At 42.3% G+C, this 24196-nt stretch overlaps 1 protein-coding gene across 1 annotated transcript in view; it reads left to right on the top strand.

The window, feature by feature from the left end:
• The window catches only part of LOC116829725 (neural-cadherin-like), a 123267-nt gene that overhangs the window by 50018 nt on the left and 49053 nt on the right, over window positions 1-24196 (top strand). The window contains exons 7-14 of the mRNA XM_075073702.1: window positions 4398-4540; window positions 10160-10332; window positions 11320-11488; window positions 12368-12538; window positions 13870-14042; window positions 19271-19438; window positions 20204-20453; window positions 20572-20699. Coding sequence (XP_074929803.1) covers window positions 4398-4540; window positions 10160-10332; window positions 11320-11488; window positions 12368-12538; window positions 13870-14042; window positions 19271-19438; window positions 20204-20453; window positions 20572-20699 — 1375 coding nt within the window. The remainder of the gene's footprint in view (window positions 1-4397; window positions 4541-10159; window positions 10333-11319; window positions 11489-12367; window positions 12539-13869; window positions 14043-19270; window positions 19439-20203; window positions 20454-20571; window positions 20700-24196) is intronic.

Below are 24196 nucleotides of genomic sequence, written 5' to 3'. Positions count from 1 at the left end.
TCAAAAGGGAAGCGATGCAGCACGGGTCGTTGGAACAGGAAGTGGAATGACCCGCACCCTTCCGTCCCCTTCCCACAACCCACTGCGCCAAAATGGGACGAGGTGCTCTGTGGGATAGCTGCCCACAATGCATCACTCACAACAGAGCTGCAAATGCTGCAAGTGTGGACACACTGCAGCGCTGGCCCTACACAGCCGTACGACCACAGCTGTAACTACCAGCGCAGCAAAAATGTAAGTGTAGCCATGGCCTTAGATTTCCATGGGTTGATTTAGATTTAGACTTGCTCACTTAAATACACTTAGCCTATACTCACCCTTAAATATCACCTCTGAATTTGGTCCGGTAAATGTAAGCTGATGTAATTCACACATCAAGTGTCCAGAAGAGACAAGTGAAGCAAGACAAGGAATGAAGAGTAGCATTTAAAAGCATGTATGCTCAAGTAAGCTGCCCCTTCCTTATAACTTCTTCCATCTCCTCACCATATAAATCATACCAACACAGAATCTTTTATATTCACTCACACATTGGGAAATCAGAAGAAGTAAGACTAATGGGATCTGTGTCCAATTTATACATCCTTAAACATTTCTACAGAATTTGACCCTGTGAGTCATCATTCCTTGTAGGATAGCTACTTCAAATGGTAGCAACAAAAGTAGATTTTTAAAATAGAGATGGCCCTGAATTGGAGCCTCATAGCCAAGATCTCCCTCCCTGAGTTTTTAATATTTGAATTCCTGCATCCAAATGCTCTTCTGGGGTCCTGGGTTGGGTCGGATCCAAAACTAGAAGTCTCTTTCTGGATGTATCCCAATATATCAGAAACCTTTTGAGATAAACTTCTGACAAAATTTCCATTAATATAAATGGGAACAAAAATGAGTCATTAATCTATAGTGCAAAAAGTTCAAGCGTGTAAATTTTACAAAAAAAAAAATTATTTCTTAAAAATTCTTATTGGGAAGTTTTGCAGGACTTCATCATCAGTCTTAAAGTAAACAAATATTATGTTCATGTAGGCTCGAACCACTGCTATCTCTGAAAGAATTCTTTACACATGCTAGATAACTTACATTGGTAACATACATTTTGTTAGTGGGAGAAAAACATATCCACTAGAAGTGAGAATTCACATTATTACAGCGAAGGTGTTGGAGACTATTCCTATCCCTTCTCCCTCTTCCTGTCCTGCACAAGTGCTGGCCAGAAACCTAATGGATACCACAATCCTTACTCCGTGCTGGAGCTTGCGTAAGTACTAATTGTCTGAAAGGTGCAGAGTGGGTCAGAGCTGGCCAGGGTTGGTCAGAGCTGGTTGTATGGGGATATAGCAGGATGTGATAGCCTTTCCAAGAGTGGTGGAGGTACTGCTTCAGACTGAGTATTCCAGGAGACCCAAGTAGAAAATCAGCCAGAAATTCTGGAGTCCAAGCAGCATCTCTGTCCCTTCACATCCCAGCACATCCAGAGTGCATAGCAGAATCTTGCCCTTAATTAGACAGTTTAGGCTTTGGAGATAGTGCTGCAAAATGTTGACTATTTTACTGAATTGTTAAAACAAAATGTTTAGTAGATGACAGAGTCCTAACTGACTACTGCAATATGAAGAAATTGCAGGATAAATGTCAATAATAAATAAATGGAATGCTCTTAATCTCACCCAGTCCCATCTCCCATCAACACAGGGAACATTTTCCAGGCTTCAGTAAGCACAGTCCTCTTTAAACCTTGAGTCTTACAAGTGTCTGAATCTGTGTCAAAAGCAGTATGAGCTTACATGTAAGTTACAGACTCTGCAGTGGAATTCCCAGGTTACCACTGTCAAATTCTGACTTTTATGCATCAGTTTAAAAGTAAAAGTTGCTCAGAGCAAAGATCAGGAAGGGATTTTAATGGTGCCAAACTTGTGGCTTGTCTGAACACGATGTCAAGACTTCTTGACAGTCCTTATAATACTTAAAGGTAATATATATCTTTACAATTTCCTATCTTCCTTCCTTCTAGTGAGCCTACAGCTGAGGGGGAACTAAACATCCCTCAGATAGTCTGGCCATGAAAAGAGCTGAAAAATTCTTAGTGGTCCTCTGCATGTCCAAATAGGGCTATTCCAGAATCTAAAGACTATAGTTTAGAACATGCGCCCCTTTTAAAAAAAAAAAATATTCCAGGCTCTTAAATGGATGTTATCAAGGCAGACAGGCTCACTAATCCATTATCCTCTTATTTCTTGTATCTTTTTGGAGTGTCCACGTAATTGTTTAATCTTATATGTGGTTATTCCTTTAAAAACAAATGCTTCATTGTAGTACCATTTTTTGTTAGAAAATGAGTGCCAGCACTCATTATGTTGTAAACTACTCTTCGTCAAAACAGAGCATATGTTCAGCAAAAGAAAAACAGGCTTCCTGTTTGAGTTTACCAGGGGATATTGTAAAAATTTAGCATTATTTTTAATTATGAAAAATGCTTTCATAGAGGATTATTATTTTACATCTGCAGTCTGTGTAGCCATTGCATACATTTGGAGATGAACATAAAGCCAAATTCTGCCATCAAGTGAATGGATGCAATTTTTATTTGACTTAGTGGGACTGCATGGGTGTAAATGAGAACAGAAGTTGTCCCAATGTTTCATGATCATTCCATGCCTAATAGACACAGTCCAAAGACCTGAGTCAGAGGTACTGAGCACTTTACAGGTGTTGCTCAGTACCTAAGAGGATAAGTCCCCAAATTCCTTATCTTCCTTCCAAAAGCTGTTCTTTTGTTCTCTACCTACATTCCAGGTGAAAGCTTTTGTTCTGGTTTATCTTGACCTTGCTGATGCCCTCCTGAATCTAAGGTTGAACTTCAAGCAGGTCTTGTCTGATGTTGGCTCTGTTACATAGATTCCTTGTGATCATCTATAATTTAGTTCCTCTAAAGACACTAATCTGCAGTTAATTTTATGCTCAATCATGGACCAATGCAGAGATACAAATCAAGATGATATTGTCCTTTTAATGCTTTGTTTAAATAGATTTACAGTCCAGTATAAACTCATAATTCTTAGCCTGGAGCTCTCTCTCCCCATAATTATCCTATTCCTTGATTATGAGTTGCATTAAGCTAACACTCAGTTTCATTTTGTCAGTTTTCTCCTTCTCCTTCTTCAGAGACCTTTCTTGATGATTTGAACTCTTTTGCTCCTATATTTAATGCTTAAAGTTGTCAGAGTTACTGTTCACTTGGTTTTCTGATGCAGAGCTAAGACAATAGTCCTGGGGTTTTAAATAGCTGAGCTAAACCAGAATCATTTAGTTCCCTTATTGGATTGCATATTAAATGCTACCCCTCCGCAACCCTATCTTAATGCACCAGTGAATACACACACACAAGTCAATACATGTAAAATGTAAGGGAAGTTTTGTCTTGAATTCAGTCTCTTTGTCTAGGAATATATATAGCCCTTATTGTCATGGTATCTGAGTTGGTTGGTTTCATCTTGCAAGTATGGCCATGTTGGGACTGATTCTGATCTCAGGGTGACCAGATGTCCCGATTTATAGGGACAATCCTGATTTTTGGGTCTTTTTCTTCTATAGGCTCCTATTACCCCCCCACCCCTTGTACTGATTTTTTCACACTTGCTATCTGATCACCTTAATCTCAGTGAACTGAGTAAAGTTACTCTGGGCTTACACCAGTGAAAGTGTACTTTTTGTTTACTCATATTTTAGGTGTTTTTGTTTTTGTATTTTTGAACAAGAATCCTAGTGTACTCTAAATCGAGTGAGAGCTTGGATGGGAAAACCTGGTGATAATTTCACCAAGTGGAGGTTGAGGGATGACCCCAAATGTGATTGTGGAGCTCCTAGACAAACACTTCGGCACAGCCTGATACAGTTCCCTCTGTCAATATCTTGCACTCCTGAGGAACTACGGTATTTGAGATAAGTGATAACACAAGGTCTTGGTTGCTGTTTTGGAGTCATAAGCTATGATGATGACCCATGTACCCTGGCCCCATGTATCATGTGTGGTACAGTATATCCTGACATTCATATGTCCATTCTCCGTGTGTGTGTGTGTGTGTGTGTGTGTAGATAAAATGGTGAACTCCACATTTCACCCAAATCCTTGTTGAAGTTTGCAGGGGAAATCTATTAAAGGGAAAAGCAGAAAGAGTCTGTTAATTGGTTGATTTAATGTCCAACTTTTATTGTTTCATTGGTTAACAAGGTAGAATATCTCATCAGGTTAATTCCATTATTCATTAAACTATAAACCTCTACATTACATTTAAACAGTCAACAAATGCTGCTCTAAAACATACATTCAGTTGTACATATATTTTAATTTGACTTTTTCATCATATGTCATAATTTCTTATTACAATTCTTTTTAATAGCTACAGGAGTTTTGTTTCTGAAGATGCAGGCCCAAATATGTTGATTGCTACAGTCAATGCTATAGACCCTGATGGTGATGGCCTGACTTATGACATTGTAGCAGGGAATCAAAAGGGAAACTTTGTGGTTGACCCTCAGAAAGGTAATGATAAATTTGCCATTGCTATTCTGTCTGCAGTATTGAACATTTTCAGTTTATTTGCAAACACCAGCACATTGAATTCAGTCTTTAATAGTTAGCAACAGTAAAAATTATTTGGTGGGATATCCTGCTTTTGCTGAGCTGCTACAATACCAATAAGAGTATGCGGTAAAATATAATCTAACTATTCTACCTTTACAATCCATCCTTCCGTACATAGGCGCTGACTTCCTGATTTCTGAGGGGTGTGGGGGGGTGCTTACCCTTGCTCCATGCCAGGCCTGGCCCCTTCCCCCAAGGCCCTACCCAACCCCGCCTCTTTCCGCCGCTGTTCTGCCCCCTCCACTGACGGTGCGCCATAGACAACCGGTGCCTCCCCATACTGGTGGGAGTATGATCTAAAGGGAGGTCCCATGAATGGTCACATGTCATCCCCCACCAGCGACCCCATCCAGGGCCACTGCACTCTCTCCAACCCATGTTACCGGCAAGTGGGGAGCGGTCTGTCCTCACTCTGCACCTGCCTCCCTGGCACATTCCTGGCAGGAGGGAGCCCAGGCAGGGAGTGGGAGGGAGCTGATTTGTGGGGCCCGCTGGTGGTCAGAGACACTGGGTGAGGAAGGCGGATGAGGAGCCCACCTGTGGGTGCTGGGCTTCAACTCTGAAGCACCCACAGAATTGGTGCCTTTACCTCTTTAATTCGGGTTTAATATATATCATTCTCCTAACAACTTTATGACATCCCTGGCTATTTGTTCACTGCATTGTCTGACTGAATCAGTCGAGAGAGAGAATAGTTACCCAATCAGCAAACATATGCTGCATCCCAGTTCCATAGTTACCAAAGCATTCAGCCAAGGAACTGGAAAACATACCATTTAGGAAATTAATTACCTAGGTTGCTAAAAATTATATTCCAAAAATTGGTGTGGGATTTAAATTGCCACAAAGAGCTTTGAGCCATGTGCACTGTTTCAGTCTGATATTGAATATATGAGTGGCTGTTTTCTTGGTTGTAACATTCTTATTAAAAAGACAAAATGGTGTCAGAAAGCATAACCTGTATACTATGATGTGCAAAGATATTGCACTATACCATCTGATTTAGCATATGCAGGAATAGAGGCATACTGTGCATGTTAAGATCTCATCATGCAGTCCTGAAGTAGGTAAAAATCTCATTGACTTGTTGGAATGGGCCAAATGAAGAACTGAATAAGGACTGCAAGGTCTGTGGTTTTGCATTATTGAGGACAGCATTTTATTGAACAGAATAGTACCATATTCAGTACTTATAATGCTAACGTAGCCTTAAATCCTCCTTGTACTGACACTGTCTATTCACTTAGAGCTTGTCTGTGCCCAGAAGAAAAGGGCACAAGGAGTCTCCCTGTCACTTGTGCATCTATTGAGGGACCACACACAGTGTGGCAGTTCTTGTGCTCCCTTAGGTGAAGTTCACCTCTTTAAAGAGAGCCAGCATAAGTCTTACGTGTTTTATTAGCAAAGAATGAAGATGAATGCAGGTTAAATTGAACAAGTAGAACTTTATTAAACCCTGTGCACTGCTCTGTCCATGTGGCTGCATTGCTTCTAGCCCAACTCCTCACAGTCCCTGTTTTCCTGCTGTTTCCTTGATAAAAGTCACTCCAGGAAACATGGGCCCTTTGACTCCATTTCCACTGATCATGATACATCTTTCTTATTTTATAAACATTTTAATATAAACATTAAAAACATAGCTGGTGTCCAGAGCCGCACCCATGTTCTTTCAGACAGAGGTTGATAACACATATCTGAATTGAAGTCTTCTCTTTACCACAGACGCAGATGGTTTCATAGTCTTTCAGATAGTTTGGTCTCCTCAACATGTGATCATACTGGGAGTGACCTATCTCTGTTTCCCTGCCACCTGTCTCCAAGTCTAGCAAACTATCTGTCTTTGCAGTCTCCTTTGCCTCCAATGGTTTTCTGTCTTTCTGTTCTGTGATAATTGCTATATCTCTGTAGGCTGTCTCTGGGCTGCTGGCTCATAAGTGCTTCCTGTTCCTTTGAATATATAAATTCCAAGGCCAGAAAGGAACATTGTGATCATACAACACAGGCTATAGACCTCCTACAAAATAATTCCTACTTCTTTTACAAAAACATCCAATCTTGATTTAAAAATTGTCAGTGGTGAAGAATCCACCACCACCTGTGGTAAATTGTTCCAGTGGGTAATTACTCTCACTGTTAAAAATATATGCCTTATTACCAGCTTGAATTTATCTAGCTTCAACTTCTGGTCACTGGATTGTGTTTTACCTTTCTCTGCTAGATTGAAGAGCTCATTATTAAATATTTGTTCTTGTGTAGGTTTTTATAGACTGTTATCAAGTCACCCCTTAACCTTCTCTTTATTATGCTAAATAGCTTGAGCTCCTTAAGTTTGTCACTTGTCTCTCTTCTGATGTCACCTCAGATGATGTGACTCCCACTGCACCCTTGCAGATCCTTTATCCCATTCCTTCTGGTGTCTCTCTAATGGCTGGATCCTCACAGGAGTGCCTGTCTCCAGGGCTGGTAGGTTCTCAGCTGACTTGTTGTGCTCTAGTGCCTGCTTTTTCGGATTGTTGGCTATCTCTTCTCAGCGTTATCTCTATACTTCAGGCCTCAACAGGTCTCCTTTCACTGGTAGCAGAGTTTTGTCCTTCTCCCCATCAGTGCCCGTGCTGGACTGTTTCGGCACCCCTGTGTTGGGGTATTTCTGTGTACCAGAATGCTGACGATCTGAATCACAAGGCACAGTCTTGTGTAACAGTCTCTTAGCTGTTTTCACAGCTTATTCCACCTTGGCTGGGGAGAGGTGTGGTGCTTCAACTCTTATTTGCTGGCAAATTCCTTGAATTTTTCTGAGGCAAATTGGGGTATATTGTCTCCTGCAAATGTAAACAGACTTGTTTGTCTGAGCAATTGGCTGAACAAGAGGTAGGACTGAGCATAGGCGCCAACTTCCCCTCTTTCCCGTGCGTGCTAGACCTCTTCCCTTCCCTCAGCCCTACCCCCACTCCACCCCTTCCATGAGGCCCCCCCTGCCCCGTACCATTCCCTTTCCTTCTCCAAAGTCCCTGCCCCAACTCCACCTCCTCCCTGCTCTTATTCAAACTCCTTCCCCAAATCCCCTCCACGGCCCTACCTCTTCCCTGCCTCTTCCCCTGAGCGCGCCATGTTCCCGCTCCTACCCCTCCTTCCTGGAGCATGCTAACACTGCCAAACAACTGTTTGCCAGCAGCTGGGCAGGAAGTGCTGGGAGGTAGGGAGAGGGGCGGGGACACGGCATGTTCAGGGGAGGAGGAGTTATTGCAGTGCAATTAGTTTTTGTACATAATTTTATATTTGTAAGTTCAACTTCCATGATTAAGAGATTGCACTACATTATTTACGTTAGGTAAATTGAAAAATACTATTTCTTTTGTTTTTTCTAGGCAAATATTTGTAATAAAAATAATATAAAGTGAGCACTGCACACTTTGTATTCTGTGTGGTAACTGAAGCAATATATTTGAAAATGTAGAAAACATCCAAAAATATTTAAAATAAATGGTATTCTATTATTCTATAACAGTGCGATTAATCGCAATTAATTATTTTAATCACTTGACAGCCCTAATTTAACCTGATTTAACTGCTGTCAGAATGTGACTCTGAGTCTTTGCAAACTGTGAGCTCTGTCAGCTGAGCACAGGGAAGTGAGCTGTCACAGATCCTTCCTTCTGTTCATTTCACTGTCATAGGGTTTCACTTAGCATGAAAGTTTAATTTCAATGCAAATAGTGTTTTTGCAATATTAATGTTACAGTCTGAACATATTTCAGACTTAATAGAAATGTTCCAAAAAGATATGCCATGTAACATGCTGCAGGAAACTGCTGCAAATCAGGCTCTTAGGGACAGAATTTAAAGGTATTTAGGCGCCCGAAGATGCAGAGGCATCTAGTGCAATTTTCAAAAGCACTTAACTCCCGTTGATTTCAGTAGGAGTTAGGCACCTATGTGTTTCTGAAAATCTCAGTGACTGTCTGCATCTTTATGTGCCTAAATACCTTCAAAAATTTGTCCCTTAGCACCTCAGGGCCAGTAGGTACATGTGTGAGAATATGTAGTGACTGCTTCTAGGTTAGTGTTCTTACTGTCTTTGGAAGTTAATCTAGGTGTGACAGCTTTCTTCAGTAAGATATTTAGGTTTGGGTTAGGTTGATGAAATCAAACAGATTTATGCACTAGCCTACAGCTATTTAATTTAAGAGATAATGTCAAAGAAATAGTCATACCCTATAGTTACAGAAGTGCCAAGGTGAAGCTGAGCTGTGTGTCAAAAATAAATGCTGAAGAAAAGACATTTGCAAGCAAAATGAGAGACACTGATCCTGTGACAATTTCTATTATGCCAGATAAATAATAGACATGACTGATGGATGTTGGTGCAAAAGAGTGGCAGCTGCTCGCTGTACTTTCTCAGATTGCTGCAGTCTGATGTGCTTATATAATGGACCCTTCATATCTCTTACTCTGGCAGTTCCTTGGTGCCCTGCCTGACAGATGATGCCACTGTGGGGATGTAGGGAGGAGCCAGTCATTTTTTTGGTGTTTAACTTGAGAATGCAATAAATACACAATAACTACATTCATTGAAATAAATCCATATGAAAATAAGTAGTGCTGTGGTATAGAAAGTAGCATACATTGTATTACATGTATAGTAATAAGTTGTATTGTCCCCATATGGACAAATTCTGCAACCTCAGCAATCTCACTGTATAATAGGGTATCTGTGTGGCAGAATAGGAGGCAGCTCCTCTGGTTCGCCCTGCCTTGTTTGTGAGGGGTGCATAAGGACCCACAGAGGCTATTCTAGACATTGTACTGGACTAGCCTCCATGGAGTGGCTCCACAGATGCTCTGTGGCCTTTTGGGGACAGACTCTTCCTACTGTATATCTACGCAGTGCCTGGCCTAGCTACCTGGGCTGGAAGTGGTGTTAGGATTTGCTCTAAGGTACAGTATTGTTACCTGGTTGCAAAACGAAGACAGATCTAGCCTGTGGGTATTTGCAGCCACCTTAGACATAGCAGTAGGTTATTCTATTATTAATTGGGGGATTTGAATATGGGAACTGGCTCAGACTTCTGGGTTTCACTGGCAGAAATAATTTCACTCTAGGGAAGAAAAATTTCACTATCCCTCTAGCCAGAGTTAGGAGACTGGCAATTACAGTTTAGCCTTTAAAATTACAATTTAGAAACTGATTGAGGTAAATTGGTATAACCGCACCCTCACTTCCACCCCTGATGGTCCAAATCCATTTAAGTCAACGTGAGTCTTTCTGTTGATGTCAATGGGTTTGGATCAAGCTCCTCGCGTGGATGATATTAAATTAGATTAAGAATGTGTGTACATGTAGTTGCACCTGTTTAACTAAATTGGTTTAAAATCACACCTTTAGTTAAATCAGTGCCACTTTGTGTGTAAATCAGGCATAAATGGTGGTTGTTTGTGCTAGTGGTGGGGGGAATAATAATTCTCAAACAGGAGAAAAACAAGAAAGACAAACAAAATCTATTGTCACTGATCTTCCAGGATTAATTCGACTTCGCTCGAGCCCACTTCCTAAGCTTCAGGGGACAGAGTACATACTTAATGTCACAGCTACTGATGATAATGCCTCTGGTGGGCCTCACTCTCTCACTAGTACAGCACTGGTCATCGTGGGAATTGATGATGTCAACAATAACAAACCTGTATTTCAGAAGGTAAATATATTAGGTCATGTGTGTTATAATGTCAAATGATAAGGATTGAGTGAATAAGGGTTTAGTGGGTTCAGTATGTTGTATGTGAAGAGGTGCAGGCACAACTCCTAACCTTTTACTAAGCAAAAATTGTCATGTATATAAAATGAATAGTTGTTTATATGCCACAAGCCTTATCTCCAGCTCAGATAGGTAATATCTTATGTACAGTAGACTTGCTATAATAATCAAATATGCTTCTATAAAGTATGCAGACTTCTTCCTTAATTGATTGGGAATTTGAGTCTAGATTTATGTTGAAGGACAGAGATTGAAAAGATTTTATCTTAAACTGTATTTTTAATTGAGTATTTATGTATTTTATTTCATCATTAATTTGTGTTATATCTGCTGTTACATCCTTCAATATCTCTATTAAATACTGAATATAAACAATTTAATGTAGACGTTTTGTTCATATGAGAGACTGCAGTATAAATTGACATTGCTTTTTCAGGAATACTGATTAACTTTATTTGCTAAAACATTATGAGCTTGGTACTGCTGTCATATATATGGGTGGACATCATTGCATATTTTGCATTGTCAGCTATTTTTCCTGTTGTCATTCAGTATCTGGTGCAGTTAGCCACCTATTCTTGGCAAAGCAATCTTGTATTGAAAGCTTTTTTAAAAAAAATTGACACTGCATTGCATTAAAATTGCAGCAGGGTGCAGATTCTATATAAGGCATTAATTATCAGAGAGAAGACACTTAAAATTAGAAGCATATGAGACAGCAGCAACTTTGTCTAAATATTTTGCTTGCTTGCAAGAAATAGGGCCACTAAGCATCTCCATATAGCTTAAAAATAAAGTAAAAAGTGAAGTTATGGATTATTCAAGATATATTCAGGAACAATAAATGTGCATAGCTCCGAATGTCTGAATAGTTTGTTTGTTAATTAAAGTAAAATGGTATGTAAAATGTTTGAGTATTTTCCCTAGTGTCAATATTATCGGGAACATGCTTCTGTGTTGGAGAACCAGCCTTCAGGAACATTTGTACTGCAGGTTGAGGCAACTGATGCTGATGAAGGAGCCAATGGGAGAGTGAAATATGGAATGATGCATAGAGATGGTGCCTTACCAGCGTTTAGTATTCATCCTGATACAGGTAAAACAAATCTCAGAACCTTTTGGCCTACAGTCTGATCTTATTTACACTAGTGTAAATCAAGAGTAACTCTTTTGAAGTCAGTATAGTTACTCAGACCAGTATCACACTGGTGTAATGTAAGACTCAAACCATTTGTTATATTGAAATAAAATATAAATATAGTGTGAACAAATCTTCCTCTGCTTTTACTTCAATAACTCTTCTGAACTTAACTAGAATTTATTTTCTTTGAAATATAGAAGTACTTCTTCAGTGTGATATGTTTATTTTTAATTTGTAAATAGATTTTAATTTTTTTAAAATGTGCTTTATCTGAAAATCAATTTATAAAATATGAATGACATATCTGAAGGGTGGTTTCAAAAATCTCTTTCAAAGAACAAAGACATTCTAGAAATGCCTCCCTCCCCCAAATTTTCAGTATTTTGTAGCAGAAAACATACTTAGCAAATTCGTATTTTCCAGCATGTAAATCCAGGTTGGGATTCCAGGGGTGCAAAACACACAAAATGTGCCAGATTCTGCAAACACTTAAAAATTGGATTTGTTTTGCCCAATTCCTCCCATTCAGAATTCTCTTAGTGCTTACATCCATTTTCTAAATTAGGACCCCGATCTCGCAAAGATTTAGGTGGGCAAACTTAGGTAAATGAGTAGTGCTACTGAAATTCTTAAGTCTTGGCAGGATTGGGCTCTGTAATTCAACGTTCAGTTTACACCAATTCACTGATGAATTTTTAGCCCATTACATTGTAGCTCAAAATGTTCTTTTCTACCACTTAACAGTCAAAAAGAAAAGAAAGTTCCAAATGGCTTCAAAGAAAAAAAAGTCGTTAGTAAAATACATAATATTAAAACTCTTTAATCTGTTTTCAGGAGTCTTGACAACTCTTCAGAGATTTGATCGAGAAAACCAAAGGGAATATCCTATTACTGTGACTGCGACAGACCAGGCTGCAGAACCTCTCATTGGAATCTGTCAGATAAATGTTGTCATCCTGGACCAAAATGACAATGATCCTAGATTTGAAAACACTCGCTATGAATGTAATTGAGAGTCATTGGATAGAGTTTCAGTACCCTGAGTGTGAACTTACCTGATGTCTAAGATTTTTGTTTTGGTTTCCCTGCCCCACACCTACTCTTGTGTATTATTGGCAAAATTACTGTGCAACTACAGTCAGACTGGTGCATTTAATATACAGTGCACATGGTGGTATCAGACACAATCCTGACCCAGAGTCCTTCTTGAGTACTGTTACGTGTTAAAATCCTGCAAGCGATTACACGTGTCAGTAACTACTCAGCTGTGTAGTCCAAGTGTCTATAGACTACTCAGGTCTGTAAAGTTAATAATGTGCTTAAGTGTTTGCAAGGTCAGACCTTACTATTACTTCATGTTGTTTTCCAGTTAACATGTTTTGGTAGCATGCTTCATTTTTACCATTTGAGTTTCATCCATTTAAGTTTCCTTAGGGTTTTAAATTGTTGTTGTTGTTGTTCATTTTGTACATGGATCTAAATTTTATTATAAAAAAAATTAAGTTTTTTGGGAAAAAGACATTTTGCAGCTAATTAGTAATTAAAGATATTGTCAGTTTGACTGAAAACTGGCTACTGTATATGTGCAGGAGCATTTTCAATAACTTTAAACAAAATTCATATCCATTTTAGCATAAGATACATACTACAGATTGGCATGAAAATTTACAAAATATAAAGTCAAAAATCTATGCAATTATGCATGCATAATTGTCAGTGCCATAAAGGAGATTCTATGCACCTGTGGAGAAGATCTCCAAATACTGCTTATGTTTTAGTCTATTGAATTTTAAAAAATCATTTCAAGCCATAATTATAAGATAATGCTTCAGTCTATCAGATTTAAGCATTTTGTAATTATTAGATATTAAATACTGAATTAAACTCATAAACAGGGGTGGCTCTATGTTTTTTGCCACCCCAAGCACGGCAGTCAGGGAGCCTTTGGCGGTATTTCTGCGGGAGATCCACTGGTCACATGGATTCGGCGGCAGTTCTGTGGATGATCTGCCGGTCCCACGCCTTTGGCGTACCCGCTGCCGAATTGCCGCCCCAGGTTTTCTCTTAACTAGTCGCATGAGAAACAATTAGTTAACAATTAACAATTCCATGTACTTAATTGTTGTTTCTTCCCATTATCAATTTTGATAATTTGATTTCCCCTCAATCTATAGCAGCTCTTCTGAACACCCAATTTGATTCCTATGGTATAGCTACAAAGTAGATAAAGTGTAACTCTCATTTGTTTTTCTTTAAATATTCATGTTTCTTAAAGAATTGCTCATATTGCTACAGTGAGTTAAGGGTTAGTTTCAAATCTACTTTCCTTCTGCCAGATTTCCTGAGAGAAGACACAAAAGTTGGGACTAGTTTTCTTCATGTTGCAGCCCATGATGATGATTATGGTTCAAATGCTGCCATAACGTTCTCCATAGCAAATGAAGAGCCAGCATATTTCCAAGTGAATCCTAGTACAGGCTGGGTGTATGTCAACCAACCCATACCTCAGGTACAGTGCGCACTTCCCTCTGAACCTGGCTAGTTCTGCAGACTGGTGGGAATGGACAGGGTCAAGGCCATGTCCCCACCTCCACCCTGACCTTTGTACCTGCCTTCTATACAGAACTACAAATTTAGGGGAGAGACGCCTGTGCCTTTCCTCTTCTTTGCTCATGCATGCAAGGGGTCTGAAGTTCGTTTGTTGCTGTTGTGAACCCCTTACTGTAATGCGCCTTATGCACTCTGCAGTACATACTCGGTTGTCTCTCATGGATATTCCATCTGGAAGAAAGCACCGTGGACAAAATTTTCAGACTTGGATGCCTACATTTGGTACTTTACCCATGTCTAAGCACTTAAAAAGCCCTAACTTCTGTCAAAGTAAAAAAAAAGAGGGTTTAGATGCCTAAATTTGAAAATATTGGCTATTTCTTTTAAATTTAACCATTGTGAAGCTGGCGCACAGAATTTGGATGCAGATACATTTCATTTTTTTTAATTTTCTTATTGTTTCTGAGTGCCCCCACAGGTCTCAATAGTAGAGCTGCATAGGCTAGGACACATGCTTATGAAACATGCCAAGCAATTAGCTGGGGCAGGCAGCAGAACTTTCCCACCTTTTTGCATCTGGGTCCCATGTCTTAGTGGGAGCTGAATTTACACCACTGTGAAATGAACATTAAGAAGAACCTTTTCTTGATAATGTTTAAGCTTCTTTTGGGAAAAAAATTAATTGTACAGTATAACTTGGAATTACATGGTTGAGCTTTTTCTAATGTACAGTAGGGGATTATTAGATTAATTAAATTATTACTGCCCTTTGACTCTACTTTCTTAACAGGGTACTGTCAAGATATACTACCCAATGACTGTACTAACAATAGTATCTTTATTCAGTATGCACTCTGTGGGCCAGATTATCCCTCTCTGAGGCAGTAATGCTCTGGGCACCTGAGTGGCATTGTTGATCTGGTGGCATATGGGCAGTTTAGTGTCTTGGTTCTAACATCACCTCACTTAGAGATGCCCCTTCTGGAGCCATTATTGCTGCCAGCTGGGCTAATGGACCCCCTTGCACTCCCCAGTGTCTGCAGCCAAGTTAGGGCTGTCCCCCAAATTGGTGAGCTGGGTTGGGGAAGGGCTCCTGTTCTGCAAAGCACACCTGTGCTAGAGGAGCCATAGTTTGTCCTTAGATGTTTTGAGTGTCTGTTCAGTTCAAATAGTTCTATGCTAATATGCATAGCAAGATGACAGTTATGTCCTACTCAGTAGTAACTATCAGTAGGACTCTTGCCTCAAATTAGTTTTTTTTATGTAAATTGTTATAATAGTCTGACATCTTTAGTAATTTTTGAAAGTAACTAAGATAGCTAGAAGGGCTAGAAATGAATTTTTTACTTTCCAGGTGAAGTAGTTCAGGTGTATAGTTTATAGTCACAGCAGAACTCAGAGGGGGAAAGTAGTGGTTTGATCAAGAGTCCAAAGGACCAGATCTTCACAGGATGTAAATCAGAATAGCTACATTGATTTACAACAGCTGAGGATATGGCTTTTCTCTTGAATGAATGGGTTCTGATAAGCATAGAGCTATTGCTGTTGTGATTATGTCAAAAGAGGACTCTTACTGTGCATCAGTGGAAGATGAAAGAAATGGGGAGGCACAGGTGCATTATGCCTCAGTGCGATGTCTGGTTGGTTGTAGATGTGAAAAGATGTGGATAATAGCTTCACAAATACACAAACGTGTGTGTGTGTGTGTGTATAAAAGTATATACTCAGCATGTATAGTTTTGTGCATGCACACACATGGTACAGTGCATTAACTATACAGGTACTGTGTGCATACCATGTACTTGTATGTAGTTTTCTGCAAAGGAACAATTTTTTAAAATGGTGCATTGTTCAATGAGTCTTAGACTGTCATACTAAGCTTTCTAAGGCTTACAGTCTTTTTTGAGTGATTGCCCATGTGTATTCCACAATAGGTGTGTGTGCTTGCCACGTGCACCAGTGTCGGAAGTTGTTCTCCTAGCAGTACTCATAAGGGAGCGCCTCTAGTGACCCCTAGAATTGCACCTCCTTGGCTGCGCTCTCCCCCCACCCTCAGTTCCTTGCCACCAGTCAAGGTTCTTCGGAAGTGCTCCAGCTTTGCTGCAGCTCTCCTCCGGAACTCTTGTTTGTTCAGTGTAGTAGTAACTGTAGTTAGTAGTTTAGTTTAATTAGTTTAGTGCGCCCCTCCTGGACCTGCAAGGCCTGAAGCGGTACATGGTGAATCTCAAGTTCTGCATGTTCTCCCTGGCCTCCATCATCACCTCCCTGGATCTCAGGGACTGGTACCCCACTCTTGATCTGCAGGACGCGTACTTCCACATCCATATATATGAAGGGCACAGGTGCTTCCTCCGTTTCATGGTTGGACAGGAACACTACCAATTTATGGTCCTCCCATTTGGCCTGTCCATTGCCTCGAGGGTATTTACAAAGTATATGTCTGTGGTGGCGGCCTACCTCAGGCACCAAGGGGTCCAGATCTTCCCCTATCTGGACGACTGGCTGGTCAAGGGCAGCTCCCAGTCGCAGGTGCGGGATCACGTGGTGCTCCTTCTGTCCACGTGCGCCATCCTGGGCATATTGGTAAATGAGACCAAGTCCACATTAGTGCATAGTGTTTATTGGGACAGTCCTGGACGCCGTGTTGGCCAGAGCCTCCCTCCCAACGGACAGGTTTGAGACCCTGAAAAGGCTCATCGACACAATCACGAGGTTTCCAGTGACAACAGCCAGAGCATATCTCCAGTTCTTGGGTCACATGTTGGCGTGCACATATGTGGTTCACCATGCCAGACTCAGGATGAGGCCCCTCCAGCTCTGGTTGGCCTTGGTGTTCTCCCAGGCCAGAGACAGGATGGACAACGTCCTCACTGTGCCTGAGCTGGTGATGGCCTCCCTACAATGGTCGTCCTCCGCGGGGGTCCTCTTCAGAGGCAGGCCCCTGTAAATGGAACTGGTGTCCGATGCATTGCACCTGAGGTGGGGAGCCCATATGGGAGACATTCAGACCCAAGGTCTGTGGTCTGCACAGGACCTGGCCCTCCACATAAACATCAAGCTCAGGGCAGTCTGGCTGGTGTACGTGGTGTTCTGCTCGCACCAGAAGGGCAGGGTGGTCAGGGTTCTCACAGACAACATGGCCTTGATGTTTTACATCAACAGGCAAGGCGGGGCCTGATCCTCTGCCTGGAAGCCCTCAAGATGTGGAACTTCTGTATAGCCCACAACATTTGCTTACAGGGCTACCACCTACCGGGCGCCTGGAACTCGTGGGCAGATTGCTTGAGCAGGGATTTCTCCTCTCATGCACAGACTTTTCCAAGAGTGGGGAACTCCCCAGGTGGACCTGTTCGCAACTTGGAAGAACTGTCAATGTCCCCCAGTTCTGCTCCAGAGGGGTGCTGGGACGGGGCGCTATCTCCGATGCCTTCCTCCTGTCCTAGTCGGGCCAGTTTCTCAATGCCTTCCCCCCACTCCTACTGATCGGCAAAGTTCTGGAAAAGATAAAGACAGACAGGATCTGGGTCCTCCTGATTGCCCTGGCATGACCCCGGCAGCATTGGTATGGGACCCTGACAAGCCTGGAGGTCGCCCCACTGTGGCCATTACCGTCCCACCCAACCTGCTCACCCCAACCTAGCAGCACTCCACCTCATGGCGTGATTGCTCAGTGGTTAGGCTGGGAGTAAAGGACATGCTCAGAAGGGGTTCAGTGCATCCTCTTGGAAAGCAGGCAATCCTCCACACGCCGAGCCTACTTGGCAAAGTGGTCTTGGTTTTCTCAGAGGGTGGCTGAGCAGGGCTTTCCTCGTGTGGCTGCCCTGACAGAGCTCATTTTGGACTACCTCCTTCACCTTAGAGCTCAGGGTCTGGCATCCTCATCCGTCAAGGTGCACTTGGCGGCCATATTGGCCTTTCACCCACTGGTGCAGGAGCACATGGTATTCTCCAATGACGTGACATGACATGACATGACTGAGTGATTCCTTAAGGTGTTGGATCATCTCTTCCTGTACATTAGGCCCCCAGTCCCGCAGTGGGACCTGAATTTGGTGCTGGCCCAGTTGACAGGTCCCCCATTTGAGTCGCTAGTTATGTGCTCCTGGTCGCATCTCCTGTGGAAGGTAGCCTTCCTGGTGGCGATCACGTCAGCTAGACGGGTCTCGGAACTCAGGGCCCCGACCTCCGAGCCACAGTACATGGTGTTCCATAAGGATAAGGTCCAGCTCCGCCCACATCCTTCGTTCCTCCCACAGGTGGTCTCTGGCTACCACATGGGTCAGGACATTTTCCTGCCGGTCCTCTGCCCCAAGCCCCATGCTTCCAGTGAGGAGCGCTGCCTCCACATGCTGGATGTGAGATGGGCTCTGGCCTTTTACTTGGAATGGACTAAGCTATTCAGGAAGTCTTCGCAGCTGTTCATCTCCTTGGCTGAACGCATGAGGGGTCGGCTGATCTCCACCCAGCAGCTCTCCAACTGGATCACCTCATGCATTGGTACCTGTTATGACCTGGTGGGAATCCCTCTGCCACTGATTTTAAGGGCACACTCGACTGGGGCTCAATCCTTGTCTGCTGCCTTTTTAGCCCATGTCCCCATTCAGGACATCTGCAGCGCTGCCACATGGTCTTCAGTTCACACTTGCACTATTCAATCATCTCGCGAACCAGAGAGGACACTGGGTTTGGCAGGGCGGTTCTCCATCCTGAGAATTTGTGACTTTCTACTCACCTCCAACAGATATAACTTGGAATCACCTATTGTAGAATATACATGAGCAATCACTCGAAGAAGAAAAAACAGTTACCTTTTTCGTAACTGGTGTTCTTCGAGATGTTTTGCTCCTGTCTATTCCATATCCCGCACTCCTTTCCCTCTGTCGGAGTTGTCCGGCAAGCAGGAATGAGGGTGCGGGGAGTGCACAGCACCCCTTATACTGCATCATGGAGGCGCCACTCTAGGGGTTTCTAGGGGCGCTCCCCTACGGGTACTTCTAGGGGAAAATCTTCCGACACCAGTGCATGTGGCCAGCACGCACACCTATTATGAAATAGACATGAGGAACACATCTCGAAGAAAACCATTTACGGAAAAGGTAACTGTCTTTTTTTGAAGGGGAAATAATTAACAAACTCAAACCCTGATCAGAAAACCCAGTAATGAAATAATATATTTTTTTCACTTAGAGGTCATTTACAACTCAAGAGATTATTGCCACAGATGGAGGAAACAGGAGCAGTAAGGTTGAGCTGGCTGTAACGATTACTAGTGCAAAAAATCAGCCCCCACAGTGGGAAAGAGACAGTTACGAAGTTGTCATTCCAGAGAATACCACACGAGATACTCACATTGTGGTAAGTTGTTTTTATAGATTGTGAAATACCAGGAAATGGATCTTTGGTTAAAAATTGTTAATAGTTTTTATAATCCTAAAGAGTGAAACGTCTACTGATCTGCTGTCACTTTAATTTCTGAGAGTGTTTAAAATAATGGGCCTGTCCTTGCTCTCATTTATATCTATGCAACCTCCACTTGACTTCAGTATATTTGGACAGATGTGAGAACAGAACTCAGCTTAGTATTAGTAAATAAAAACTCCTATTTAAATGTTTCTTTAAATATGGGATTCTGTCTCATCATGACTTTAATTGCTCTTTTTTTGAATTTTATGATTTTTATCTAATAGGATTATAGGGCTGACAATGTATATTCTTATATTGATGGCCTCATTCTGTTTGGTTGCACAGAACCAGAAACTAACACAACTTTGTCAAATAATTGTAAAATATATTATATATAAAAAGTGACCAAATGTCCCGATTGTATAGGGCTTTGTCTTATACAGGCCCCTATTACTCCCCCATCCCTGCCTTGATTTTTTACACTTGCTATATATATATATATAGAGTGACCAGATAGCAAGTGTAAAAAATCAGGACAGGGATGGGTGGTAATCTGTGGTGAGTGGTAATCTTTGATTGAAACTGACCTGCCTGATAATACAGAGATTAGATTTTTACAGAGTTTTGAAGAATTTGGGGAGGGGGCTGCACATAACTTGTATTAAAAAAAATTCTGTCCCTGCAAAACTGATTATTTGAACATTTTCAACTGCACAGACAATTAAAGCAACTTCTCCCATGGGTGACCCTCGTGTGACCTATAATCTAGAAGATGGACTTGTTCCAGAGACCAACATGCCAATTCGTTTCTATCTGACTCCAAACAGAGAAGATGGTTCTGCTTCAATCCTAGTAGCTGAGCCATTAGATTATGAAACAACAAAAAGCTTTGTGCTGAAAGTTCGGGCCCAGAATGTTGCTGCAATGCCTCTGGCAGCATTCACTACTGTCCATGTCAATATAATAGGTGTGTAACATAGTAACAATTACACTGTAGTACATTAGCCAAAAGACTTACTAGAAGTTTTATAATTCTTACATACATTTAATTATGAATAATGAGCTCTTCTTTTTGAATATTTTAGATGTCAATGACAATGTCCCTTTCTTTACTTCGTCAATATATGAAGCCTCAGTAACAGAGGGAGCTGATATTGGGACATTTGTTCTTCAAGTCTCTGCCACCGACCTAGACCTGGGTCAGAATGGTGAGGTAAGCAAAGAGTTGAAGAATCCTAGGGTAAGCCTACACTACGGGATTATTCTGATTTTACATAAACCAGTTTTATAAAGCAGATTGTATAAAGTCGAGTGCACACGGCCACACTAAGCACATTAATTCGGTGATGTGCATCCAAGGTCCGAGGCTAGCGTTGATTTCCGGAGCGTTGCACTGTGGGTAGCTATTCCGTAGCTATCCCATAGTTGCCGCAGTCTCCCCCGCCCCTTAGAATTCTGGGTTGAGAGCCCAGTGGCTGATGGGGCAAAAATCATTGTCGCGGGTGTCGGGTGGTTCTGGGTAAATGTCGTAAGTCATTCTTTCCTCCAGGAAAGCAACGGCAGACAATCATTTCACGCCCTTTTTCCTGGATGCCCCTCGCAGACACCATAGCACGGCAACCATGGAGCCTGTTCAGCTTTTTTTTTTTCAACAGTCACCGTATGTGTACTGGATGCCGCGGACAGAGGCGATACTCCAGCGCTAACACAGCAGCATTCATTTGCTTTTGCATGATAACAGAGACGGTTATCAGTCGTTCTGTACTGTCTGCTGCCGGCGTAAATTGGCAGTGAGATGACGGTTATCTGTCCTTCTGTACTGTCTGCTGCTATCATGGGTGCCCTGGCTGAGATCGGCCGGGGGGCGCAAAAGCAAAACTGGGAATGACTCCCCAAGTCATCCTTCGTTTATGGTTCTAAAATAGTCAGTCCTGCCTAGAACATGGGGCAGTGTACTATAGAACGCAAGTGAATCAGAGAGCACAGCTGCTCCGTCAGATCCCGCAGAAATGATGAGCTATATGCCATTCACGGGGGGGCCCCTGCAACAACCCCACCCGTTGCTTCCCCGCCTCCCCCAACCTTCCTGGGCTACCGTGGCAGTGTCCCCCCCATTTGGTGATGAAGTAATAGTGCAGGAAATAAGAAAACTGAGTTTTTAGTGACATAAATGAGGGGGAGGCAGCATCCCGGTGCTATTGACAGTCCAGGCAGGACTTAAGCGGTGCGGGGGAGAGAAGCCCAGCATGCTGCTGCTATGACAGTCCAGGCAGGACGGAATCTTTTCTTTACACAGGAAAGGGAGGGGGGCTGATGAAGCTCAGCCCCCAGTTGCTGTGATGAAAGCGGTTACCAGCTGTTCTGTACCATCTACTGGGAAAGACCGGAGATCATTCCTATTTTTACCCAGGCGCCCCGGCCAGCCTCACCTGAAGCCAGCCAGAGCACTCATGGTGATAACAAGGACGGTTACCAGTCCTACTGCAAACCGTCTGCCACCGGGCAGGGAGAGTAGTGGATACTGCGCTTCATGCTGGCAGCATCGCGTCTACCAGCAGCATTCAGTAGACATGTGACATTGAAAGAAGTCAAGAAATGATTTCTTTCCCTTTTCTTATCACGTGGGGGTGGGGAGTAAATTGACGAGCTATTCTGTGAACCACGCCGGACAATGTGTTTGAACCTACAGGCATTGGTAGCTCAGCCAAGAATGCAAAATACTTTTCAGAGACTGCCGTGGACTGTGGGATAGCTGGAGTCCTCAGTACCCCCTCCTCCCTCCTGAGTGTCCATTGAATCTCTGGCTTCCCGTTAGCTGTCACGCGGCACTGTGTAGCCTGGAGATGTTTTTTCAAACACTATGGCATTTCGTCTTCTGTAATGGAGCTTTGATAGAACAGATTTGTTTCCCCATACAGCGATCAGATCCAGTATCTCCTGTACGGTCCATGCTGGAAGCTCTTTTGGATTTGGGACTGCATTGCCACCCGTGCTGACCAGAGCTCCACGCTGGGGCAAACTGGAAATGAAAATCAAAATTTCGTGGGCTTTTCCTGTTTACCTGGCCACGGCATCCGAGTTCAGATTGCTGTCCAGAGCGGTCACAGTGGTGCACTGTGGGATACCGCCCAGAGGCCAATACGTCGATTTGCGGCCACACAACCCTAATCCGATATGGTAAATACCAATTTTAGTGTACTCTCCTCGGTCGGGAGATGCAGAAACCGATTTAAAGAGTCCTTTTATATCGATGTAAAGGCCTTGTAGTGTGGACGGGTACAGCGTTAAATCGATTTAACGCTGCAAAATCAGTTTAAACGCATAGTGTAGACCAAGCCTAGATTATACCAACTTTCCAGAATAGCATTTGTCTTCCTATTAGGGATTAAGAAGATGTTGATGGCAAAGGATTTTCAAAAGTCCTTAATAATTTTGGGCCCCCTCAATTTTTACGTAAAGACGGCCGTACTGGGGTGAGACTAAAGGTTTCATCTAGCCCAGCATCCTGTCTTCAATGCCAGGTGTCCCAGAAAAATAATGAACAGGAATGAACAGAACAGGTAATCATGCAAGTGATTCATCCCCCTATCGCCCATTCCCAGCTTCTGTCAAACAGAGGCTAGGGATCCTGCCCTCGCTGGCTATAGCATTGATAGACCTATCCTCCATTAACTTATCAGTTCTTTTTTAAATCCTGTTATAGTCTTGGGCCTTACAATTCCTCTGGCAAGGAATTCCACAGTTTGACTGTGCATTATGTTAAAAAAATACTTCCTTTGTTGTTTTAAACCTGCTGCCTATTAATTTCGTGTTGGTAACCCCTTAGTTCTTGTTTATGAGACGAAGTAATACACTTCCCTTATTTACTTCTCCACACCAGTCATGGTTTTATAGACCTCTATCAATTCCCCCAGTTGTCCCTTTCCAAGCTGGAAAGTCCCAGTCTTATTAATCGCTCCTCATACGGAAGCCATGCCATACTCTAATCATTTTTATTGCCCTTTTCTGAACCTTTTCCAGTTCCAGTATACTTTTTTGTTGATGGGGCGCCAACATGTGTATGCAGCATTCAAAATGTGGGGGTACCATGGATTAATATAGAGCAATAGAATATTTTGTCTTATTAGTACCCTTCTATGATTCCAACGTTCTATTTGCGTTTTTGCTGCCGGCTGCTCATGCTGAGTGGATGTTTTCAAGGAAACTATCCACAATGACTCCAAGATTTCTTTCTCATGAGAGTGGTTAACAGTAAATACAGATAGACGCCATCATTTTTAATCCCCACTGTTCTGAATGTTTTGATATTGTGGACAGAAAGGCATTTCTAGGACCATCCGCTATGGAACAGTTAAAAGCCTGAAATCTAGCGTGTAGTGCAGATTATTGGAGCTCCAGCGGAACGTCATGGAGCTAAAAGAATTCTACAGCACTAAGGGAGTAATTATTCCAATTTTACATAAAACATTTTGAACATGCTATCAGAAGTCCGAGTGCACAGGCCACACTAAGCACATTAATTTGGTGTGTGCTCATGTATCGAAGGCAGGCGTTGATTTCCGGAAGCGTATGCACTGTTGGGTGTCCTAGCTATCCGTAGGCTTACCCATAGTCCCGACAGCTCCCCCGCCCCTTTGGAATTCTGGGTTGAGATCCAGTGCCTGATGGGCAAAAACAATTGTGTGCGGATGGTTCTGGTAAAAGCCACCC

The sequence above is a fragment of the Chelonoidis abingdonii genome, chromosome 19 (assembly GCF_003597395.2).
Source record: "Chelonoidis abingdonii isolate Lonesome George chromosome 19, CheloAbing_2.0, whole genome shotgun sequence".
Taxonomy (NCBI): Eukaryota; Metazoa; Chordata; order Testudines; family Testudinidae; genus Chelonoidis; species Chelonoidis abingdonii.
This window is presented reverse-complemented; position numbering and strand designations above follow the sequence as displayed.